This window comes from Cyclopterus lumpus, chromosome 21 (assembly GCF_009769545.1).
Source record: "Cyclopterus lumpus isolate fCycLum1 chromosome 21, fCycLum1.pri, whole genome shotgun sequence".
In the NCBI taxonomy this organism is placed as follows: Eukaryota; Metazoa; Chordata; class Actinopteri; order Perciformes; family Cyclopteridae; genus Cyclopterus; species Cyclopterus lumpus.
In genome coordinates this window covers 5,670,498-5,681,027 of record NC_046986.1, presented here as the reverse complement: position 1 = coordinate 5,681,027, position 10,530 = coordinate 5,670,498, and the positions used below count along the sequence as shown (strand labels likewise).

The window sequence follows — 10,530 nt, the reverse complement described above, 5'->3', positions numbered from 1 at the left end:
TTAAAGTTGAAAGTAAAGCTTCTTGAACAATATGTCCAACATTAGCTCAATTTCTAAGTGACATTTTAGAGGTTTTTTTTGTATCTTTGGAATAAGGATCACAATGCGTGCCTATAAATCCAAATAAAATCACGATGTCAACGAGAGTAAGACTTCACTCTGACAGCTCAGACTGCACAAGGTTACAGGATCCTTGATCCTGACAGTTTGCCGACCTCATTTGCATTGAAGAACAATATGTTTAAGCTTTTGTTGTTGTCGTCAAGGACGAGGACGTAACGTTCACTGGGGGGTGGGATCTGCCTCACAAGAATCCTATTTTTATTGTTCAGGTTTGGTTTTTGGTTACTAAACATTTATGAATAATTCTTCTCTGACTGATTAGTGAACGTAGTCCAGATAAGATAAGATCTGGGTGGATAAAAATGTCAAAATATGTATATATACAGGATGTATATATATTTTTTTATATTTCAGTTGAACTGATGCATGTAAATACCATCTTTTATTGTGAACTCAACTACATACCATTCATTAACAATCAAGTCTCAGAGGATAAAAACAACAATTGGAAGACACTGATGGATTTGAAGCCTTTTCCTCTGAAGTGTGCTGTCCTTGTTCTGAGAAGCACCTGATTTTCAGCCTCCTTGAAGCCCCATTTTTTTACCTGATCGATCAGTCCAATCCATCTTTTCTGCTCCCTTGGAATGATGTGTAGTTTGGTAGTTACACCGCACCGCGAATGAGACCGTGGGAACTATAACTGTCATGGGAAGATTTGCACAATTGCACGCAATAATACTACATTTGATCAAGTATGCCCACTTCTCAATTGGCTAAAAGTGTAAACGGACAGCCAACTGGTGTCAATTGGCCTCGTTAAAGGAATCATTTCCCATTTTCAGAAATACGCTTATTCACCTCCGTTAGAAATAAAAGAATTGATACCACGCTCATGTGTGTCACAGGTTCTGTCTTAAGATACAAACTAAATATTCCTATTAGCACATACTCCTATTAGCGCATCTAATTGGTTTGTTTAATCCGCACTGAAGTGTAAAGAAAGACAATTTACAATTTAAGGTTTAGCCACAGTGCCCGGTCTAGAAATGCTTCGTTGCATATGACCTTGTAAAACTGAAACTTTTATTTATTCGTACAGATTAAACACAAAAAACAAAGATTTTGCTTAGTGAGCTTTACAGAAGCTCCTAGGCAATTATTTTTAAATGGTTTAAACCTTAATAAATATAGAGTTGGGCTAGCTGTCTGCTTAACTAAGGGGACTAGACTAAGCATCTCCCAGCTCCCGCTTCATATTTAATAAAAAAAGAAACATACAGCCAGTGTTGAAAGGAAATTCTTATTCCCACAACTATACTTTCTTTACTTTTTTCCCCTTCACCCCGTGAACCTCACATAAATGATTGCAGCCCATGGATGTCAATCTTGGAATGAGCATTCTCCGCTCTTTTCATTTTTGAGTTTTCATCTGACAACACTGTTGGGCAGCGCAGCAGGAGTTTGCTTCCAGTTTGAGAAACACTGGTCCAGTGCACATGACATGTTGGTTTGTATTCTGCCAATTGTCTACTCTGAATTTGATGGAAAATGTCACATTGCTCTGTGCCGCTTTAATCTTTCATATTGGCAAGCGCAGAGCTTGGGCTGGAGTCTGGGAGCGGCGAAAAAAACAACTTAAAATGTACACCTGTTGCTTCTTAGAGCCACATGAATTCAGTCAAATACAATTCTAGAATCCTTCATGTTGTATAAGTATTGAAATAGTTTATTTTTTTCCTTTCTTCTTTTACATAAAACAAAGAATAGCAGTAATATACAATTCTCAATCCAAACTGCTAAGGTGACCGTCACACAAGAACATCACTGTTATTATTGGGTTCTGAACCGCCCAAAAAAAACATTTAGAGGGAGAATACCTGTAATATAACAAATATGTGCAATAAATAGTAAATTACACTCATCGGTGCTGAGTACAAATACAGGGCATTAAGAGTAAATGTTATAAAAATACAATACTCTTGTGAGAGTGAGACTCCTCCTTATGGGAGCCACTTTAAGAACACAGACACCATGCTCCATCTACCCGTATCAGTACAGCAAATCTGTTCCCTGATCCACGAACGCCTCGTACGCCACATATTCCACGACACCTGTGCGATCCTATTGGCGCGACCTCCCCTTTTTAAGTCGACAAATATCACCTTCAACATATACACGTAGCAAGTGAGTAAAGAGTTAAAGAGGTAAAATACAGTTAGATGACATGGCTAATGATATCGTGCGACGGTACGGTGCTCCATGGTTCTACATCACGTGAAAGTGCAAACTGTCTCTAGTGTTTCAAAAAACAATATGGCTATAGTCACCACGACGAGTCTGATATGTAGATTTAATTGCATTCATTTTCTGTACATGATTAGCTCAGAGCGGTGTTTGGCAATATGCATTTTGGCAAATATTTACGCACGAAATGCCGGGAGCCGACGAAGGTGTGAAGGGGGGGGGGAGGGACCTCGCAAAGCAGCTAAAAGCATCAAATATGTCGGGATGCATTCAAAACACCAAAAAACATTACTGTAAAGGACACAGCACATAAAATAGAGAGAGAGAGAGAAACTGGTGAGGTATTATACAGTTAAATGTACAGACAAAAACTGACAAAGAGGAAAATATTGAGTTCAGGTAATATCCTTAAACCATTACAGAACGATGAAATCTGAAATTTTGGGCTTTGTACGTTTCTGCAAACGGCAAGATGTCAACGTTTCTGAAACAAAAAATATCACACCATGGAACGTGGTTAGCGTTGTGAAGCGATTGGTTTAGGTTTAGGCAATAAAACTACTCGGTTCACGGTAGAATCTTTTTTTTTTACGGTTTGCATTCACGTGATGACGTAACAATACAAAAACATTACGTGACATGCATGAACTCCAAGGTCTACTTTTGGTTTCACGCAGGTTCATGAACATGCGTTTTGTTTGACCCATCCACCATCAATCCCGCCCTCCCTTACTGGACTTTGTTCTACGTCCGACCAAATAAAATAAAAAACGCTGCACGCAATTCAACGTATCCGTAGTTTCGCAGAAACGTACAACGCCAAGATTTTTCCCCCGAGAGGACCGGGGGGCGGTTTTTCACCGGCTGCAATAAAATGGTTGTACATTTTAAAGTTGAGGTTCACTTATTAAATCCACAGCATCTATCAGAGACAATAAAATGGTATTTTCCCTGAGCTAGCACAACAATGTCCACAATGTGCCTAGTAGGTGCTAATGTCACATGCAAAACTCACTGCTTTGTCTTGATGTCATAACTGTGGAAACATGTACAAAATACAGAATGCAGTAATGCGAAGAGTTTCACGACAAGATGCGATGTGCAGTGTTTTCAAAACGTGACTTCTTATTTAAGACATTTGCTTTAAGTATTGAAAATATGTAACGTGTGTAATATGTAATTAAAAACTGAGCAGTGCACATCAAGTTTAACTCATCAGTTCTTGTGATGAAACTCGTCAAGAGATGGATATCAGATTCATACGATGCATTTCTGTGGTTAGAATAAGTCCGAGGGTGGTTGCATGCAAATTGATATTAACATTGTGACAATAAAAAAAAGTTTCCAACAATAGAGTGCACACTTTAAAGAATCACATTACTAAGTCAGGTATAGAGCTCATGAATGGCAATCAGTAGTAAGTGCTGTACATAAAATGTGTTTAAGGATGGAAGTCATAATTTGTGATCTTGAGTTTATAAGGTTTCATCTGAAAATAAATTACCGACATTTATTGGAGCCTAGATGTTTATACGATCTAAAGCAGAATTAAAACTTCACATAAACATTTATTAAAATGCTCATACATTGCTGCAGAATGTAAATACATGTAGCTAAACAATCCATGCTCAGCAGGATTTTAGTGGAGGCCTTTTAATTTGCATCATTAATCTCCAAAAGTGGCCACAGCTGGTGCCATAATGGAGGTCTGGTGGTGAACTGCATGTGCTTGTGCAAAGTTAATTAAGTGTTTAAACCTGCATTTACCGATCTTTTTATTTTTATTTTTATTATTTTATATAAAATGGAATCAAATTATGCTTTTTAGGTTCTTTAGGTTCATTGTATTGGTTGTGCAGCCGCTGTGCTCTAACTGCACGCCCCAAACGAGAAAGCTACCGAGTGGCTAGCAAGATCAAAATATCTTTTCTAAAGGGTTGGTGGAGACCAAAAGCAGGATAAAAAACACTTTATATTGTAAATTGAATACAAGATTTGTAAAGTGAAACGGAAAGAATCAGATATAATGTTGCTTTTTGTCAGCTGGATATGCAAATAGGTAATTGCAAACATGTTAGCTATGTTGCTTATTGTGTTCAGCATTTGCTGTGTCTACTAGTGGCCACATTTTTTAAGTTTTCAAAAAACAGATTACAAAAGCAAATATTGTTGACATTTTCTGTCATGTGTTTCCATGTTTTAGGTTATGGAAGTATAAACAGTGTGTCCGCAAAGTAGCCAGGAAGGATGGTTATGTCGTAGCGATATGAACTCACAGCTGCAGGCCACGTACGTTAGCTTAAACTGGGCTCACTGTACAGGCGTTAGCTCGTGTGCAACCGTGTTTATGAGATGAAGTAGCCAAGAAAGTGCTACAGTAGCTAACACATCAGCTAAACAAAAAAGTTCATGTTTTTGTGAAAATTGTTACTCCTCAGAGTCAAAACATTTTTTTAAAAAAAGGTAAAGGAAAATAACTATGTCTGTTTACCTCCAAGTCCTGTGAGACTTAGCTAGAAATTCAACCAGCTGCTCCGAGCTGATGCCAATGGGCCGCAGATCTCCAAAATGTCTGCCGGAAGGTTCATTACTACACCTAAAAGGCTACTCAGTATCTCAACACCGCACTGAGTCCAGGTGGAAGCCCACAACGCCAAGCTCAGTTGTTGTCCAGCACTGAGCGTTTCATCCTGACACAGACGCCCTATATCCAAACGGTGGGACTGAGGGATTCTCCATGTGTGTTCGAGTGATAAATCCAACTGATTGATGGACTTTTTGCTTTTGGATGGCTCAGGAACTCTGAAATGGAAGATGTAGAGCATAGTGAGATCCTGCAGCACGGTGCCATGCAAACAACATGTAAAATAAAACATCAACAAGAAAAATAACACATCATTTTATAAATTGTTAAATCAAATACTGCAATACAATTCCCTCTATGTGTGCCCAAAACCTGCACATACATAGCCAATTTCATTCAAAAGAAAGTCAAGAACTCCTTAAATTAAGTTGATGAGGATTCCAATAGTATTAGGTTGTTAGACGTAAATTTAACATGTATCCGTATCAGTTTTCTCGCAGGCACAACTGTGGTTAAAATGCAAATGAAAACCGACAACTTGTGATTTGATTGCAGTGGGCAGGGATGATATTTAAAGCCACATACTGCCCTGCATGTTGATGTGAAGGAAGTTGCATCTCTTTCCCCAAAATAAATCAGCTGCCTAAATTCAACTGACACCAGATCTGATTCCTGGAAGTGTGACTGTGGGAAAACTGTGTGTCACAGAAAAATGTAATTAATAAAATCATTACACCCAATGTCAACATAGCATCTTTATGGGCATTTTGTGTGTGTCAGACATCAAACCTGTGGCTGGTTTTTAACCCACAGGTATATTGTACGTTCTTATCGTATATTTACCACACACACACACACACACACACACAGAGACACACACATTGGGCAGACACCCCAAGGCAAAAAACATAGTTTATCATGCATTAGTGAATTTAGCGATTTTGCTTTGAAAACATCCAAAATACACAATTGCGCATTTGGGAGACACACAAATTGATGTTTGGGAGACTTGTCGGTCATGTGTATAGTTGTCACCATTAAGCTTATGTTCTGCTCAGTGAGGATGGAAATGAGTTTTACAGGAACGTTTTTTGAAGAAAACTGCACAGTTTTTACGACGTGAAGTGAAATTGTTGCACTTCACTTCTTCATCTTTGTAGCTACACGCCACAGTGACGTTGACTCTAGTTTTTTTTTTTTTGTAAGGCACTTCTTAGTGCAACACTGGGTAAAATAGTTAGAGAATGAAAATGTGGACACTGAAGTGAATTCAGGATATACCAGGCTTTCGGCCTGAAGTTATCACTTAAATAAACCTGTTTCATCTTCTCTTACAGTTGGCAAGCTGAAGTCTTGTCTGCTCTTTCTGTTGGCTCGGAGTGGTTCGGGTTTTTGATTTGATATAGGTCAACTTCTTTGGTTCCATCCCACCTGGAAAAAAAAGCACAGAACGAAACTCATTTCAAAGGTTTTAACAGCAGTCAGACTTGTGTCTCTGTCCTGTCAAGAAGAAGAGTCAAATGTGGAGTTAGGAGAACAGAATGACACAGACAGGCCGACATCTGACATCTTCAAAGAGAGCAAGATTATCATTCTAAATTCAACGCGGCAGGAGATTTGAGTGAGGTCTAAAGCATCTTGAAAGATGACGCATTTGTAATTCTGACCCGAAACTACCTCGCCAAACTCAAACACTGTGCAGGTGAAACTTGAGTCTAGTTCGTCAAATATGGGGTGATAGTTTAACGGTTGCCTAAATCACACAAGAAATTAATGACATTTTCTTGGCATTTCACAGAAAAACATTCAGTCAGGGTTAGCAATCTGCCTTCAGAGTCCGATACTCTTTTCCAAAAATAATAAAGTGAATTCAACTCTTTGCTTATCTCTTTGCAATGTCATCTTGAATGTAAGTTGCTAACTAGCTAACTAGAAATGAACTGTTTGTTACTTTAAAGGCCAAGAAGCATTTCATCCGCTAACTAGGTGCATTTTGAGGGTTTGTGGGGTTAGGAAAAAAAGGCCTCCTTCACAGCAAATCCATTGTAAAGATTTTCCCCGTTGCATAGGTGCTACAATATGTTTTAGGCTGTTTATGCTAACGATAACAGCTCTTTATTAGACTCATTGAAAGTTTACTCCAGCAACCCTAGCCAAACAAGATAGACATAATTATTCGTCCTCATCCGAGAGGCCTTTTCTCTTGAAATGTTAAAATTGAGAAACAGTTCCATGTTTTCTATCATCAGCTGGTGAGGATGCTAACATGTTGCGTGCATGTAGCTTGAATCTCAGTTTTTAAGCAAAATATCACGAATGTAGTCATTAAGTGCATATTTAAGACAGAGGGATCTTATTTCCAAACGAGCCATCTGGAAACATATAAAAGTCAGCCGGAGATGGTGTCAAACACCTCAGACATGACTTTAATTAGCTAGCGAGAACTTTAATAAAACCCTCAAGCGACATTTCAGCCTGCACAATTGATGGCCGTCGGCTACAAAGGAGGAGCCTGCTTTTGTCTGCCTGAAATAACAATTGCAACAAATTGCAAGTCATAAATTTGCCACAGATATCACTGCATGCTCCTCATATTGGATAAATGAATAATGAATCACCCAAGCAGAACCTTCATTGGGTATGTCCTTTTTGATTAAGAGTGACAGATGTCAGAAATGTGCAGTGTGTTATATAGCTTATACAGAACAATTTGTTATATAAGAAAATGCATGTAAAGATTACTCGATCTATGAGATGAGTGCAAGAGTTTAGTGAAAGAGAAAGGAAAAAAAAACCTACGAGCTCTATCTTTGTTTCTGCCGCCCACACGCTTTGCTTCTTGCAGAAACGTCTCCTTTACTGTACCTGGTGGTGGTCTGGGTAGCCTGCTCTGGGTATCACACACACTGGCAGAGGTCACAATGGGTTGAGATTGGGGTTGGATGGGCTGGAGGAAGGCCACAGTGGGGAAAGGCACTGACTGGATATGGATCATGGAGGAGTTGGAAAGGGAGTTTTGCACCCCTGCATGGCTGCAGTCCTTAAAGCTGGAGGGTATTCTCCACCGGGGTAATGGGGAAGGAGACATGTCCTCGCTGGAGGAACCGGGGACACTGGGTGGACTGAGGGACGGTTCTGGGGTTGATGAGGATTTGGGGAGGAGGTGCAGGATGGAGGAGAAGAAGGAACAGGATTCAGGTAGGGGGATGGTCCCAATTCCACTGTCCAATGTTCGCATCTTGCAGCCGAAGCCTGCGGCACAAGGAGAACAGTCGAAGTGGCTCAGGGTCGTGGGGCAAGAGAAGGACAACAACAGGAATGAAACAACAGGGTAACCATGGTTGAAGTGGCGTATAAAAAAACAATAACATTGATGTACACGAACATAAATCTAGTGTCTAGTGTCTCAAAGGTTTGTTATTCATGGTTAACAACCCAGTCAACAAAGAAAAACCGTTGGCCTTGTATGTTTCTGCCACCCACGGGACACATTGAAAGTCAACGTTTAAAAAAAAAAGTTATAACAACCTCATATCACGCTTGCAGCGACGCATAATTACACATAGTTAATGTTGCAAAACAATTAGTGAAGTTTAGGCAACAACCTACTTGTTAGATCACGGTTTGTGTTAAAATAATAAAATAACAACATAATTACCATAAACAACAACTGCCCCTCGAGGAAACTTTCTTACAAAATGTTACGTGACGAGCGTGAAGTCAATGTTTACTTTTGGTTTCACAGGACACGAACAGCAGTCCAGGTGAAAGATAACTTTCATACATAACATAACATAACTATCAATAATCATCGCTCAATACACTACATGATTCAACGTGTCAGTGGTTTTTAAGAAGCGTACAATGCCAACCATTTTTGACTGGGCTGTGGATCAGGTGCTAGAAAAGATAACAAATCAACAATAATGGATATTATCTGCGGTATCATAAACTTGTTTCCCGCATGCCTATTGTTCCTGCAACATTATCCCAACTGATTGAGCTCTAAGCAGGTGATTCTAGTGTTGTGTTTTTTTTGGTAATTTCAAAGCAGACATGCAACCGATTTGATTGGTCTGTTTTTTTATTTCTTGCCGATGATTTCCTCTTAAAAGCCAAGTTGAAAAATGGTGGTTCAGTAGATGTGCTGGGTAAGGATTTAGCTGATTACACCATGCATGTAGCCCCACCACAGAGGATGACTTGGCCAATGCAAATCAAGCCCCCTAAACCACCGCTGCTTTGTATTACAGATGTTGTTTAATGGGTGTGCGACTACTAGCATGCATTGATCACACTGTGAATGTGAAAGGCGCGGAATGCCATATGAAATGAAACTTAAATACACTCCAAATGTGTGTATTTTGTTTGCGACATATCAAACATAACTGCCAAACACACACAGCTATGTCGCATGTAATGTTTCTCAAACTTTGAGATGAAAGATGCAGAATTTGCATTGTTCAATCAAAAGTCTGAGATTGCGCCTCCAGAATGAAGTTGTTGCGCTTAATGAACCTTGAAGCTTTATGCATTTCAAATATGTGGAGTATCATTTACATTTGGATCAGAGAATCATCTTTTTTTGCAAAACAAATCTACTGTCAAAAAGATATCCTCTAGCTGTTGTCATGCAGGCTCATGTTATATGTACCCTGTGGCAGGAACCTGCAGGCGAACTCACACTGGAGCAAAGGCAACAGCTGCTCCCCCTTTATTAATTAAGACGTTACACCCCTCTTCTGGGATACAAGTACATTTTTTACCCCTTTTTTCCCCTCATTTTGTATTTAAGCTAGCTCAAATTAATTGACTTTTTTTCAAATTTTTCATTGAAGGGAAACTATTTTTATGTTGTCATAAAAATACTTTTTTTAAGGCTCGGGGTCACAGAATGCAGACGAGTGGCCATCGCTTGCGTGATCTCGACACTTGTGCTTGAAGTGTCTGTTAGTGAAGCGGCGCTTGAGATGGAAATGGTCTTTTTTTTACCCTGTTGTAAACAAGAGAAAATTCACCAAACAGAGAGACACTATCGATTAGTTTGGTCTTTAGTTGGAAGTTAACAAGAACCGCTGTGACACAGTCTTCCCTGGAAAGGGAGAATCACAGAAAGCTGAGAAATGATTGTTTTCAACAAGCCTTTCACATGAACGACAAGGTTGTTGTCTTCCTCACATCGCATCCCCTCTCGGTTATGCCAAGCTCAATCAATAACCGCTCCATGTCACCAAGCGAAACTGCAGTAATACTCTTCAGACGTATTCTTTGGCCAATGTATGTGCTGATTGACAGCTGAGCTGGCAGGAGAACTTACTCTGGTAAGTAGCTTACAAGATACGGATCGACAATGTTTGTTGTCTGGATAAAGAATTTTACTTTTAGACCTCAAAACATTTGCAGGTGCATTTTTAGTTGTTCAAAGTGCTGACTAGCTAATGAGCTCTCTGGCCTGCAAACAGTGAGCAATGGTGCAACACTAGACGTTAGCTAGAAAGCTAATGCGGGCTGTGGTTCATTGTCTGGAGCTAATCAGCCAATAATAGAACTTTAAAATAAGAGAGAAGAAGACATCTAATTCAATGAGAAATAACTAAAATCTCCACAGATGAACTATAGTATAAACTACAGACCTT

At 39.4% G+C, this 10,530-nt stretch overlaps 1 protein-coding gene across 1 annotated transcript in view; it reads right to left on the bottom strand.

The window, feature by feature from the left end:
- Positions 1 to 1,841: 1,841 nt before the first annotated feature.
- Positions 1,842 to 10,530, bottom strand: part of LOC117751015 (nck-associated protein 5-like) — a 35,385-nt gene continuing 26,696 nt past the window's right edge. The window contains exons 10-12 of the mRNA XM_034562511.1: positions 7,760 to 8,146; positions 6,230 to 6,325; positions 1,842 to 5,112 (exon numbers count right to left, since the gene is read on the bottom strand). Coding sequence (XP_034418402.1) covers positions 5,111 to 5,112; positions 6,230 to 6,325; positions 7,760 to 8,146 — 485 coding nt within the window. The 3' untranslated portion in view covers positions 1,842 to 5,110. The remainder of the gene's footprint in view (positions 5,113 to 6,229; positions 6,326 to 7,759; positions 8,147 to 10,530) is intronic.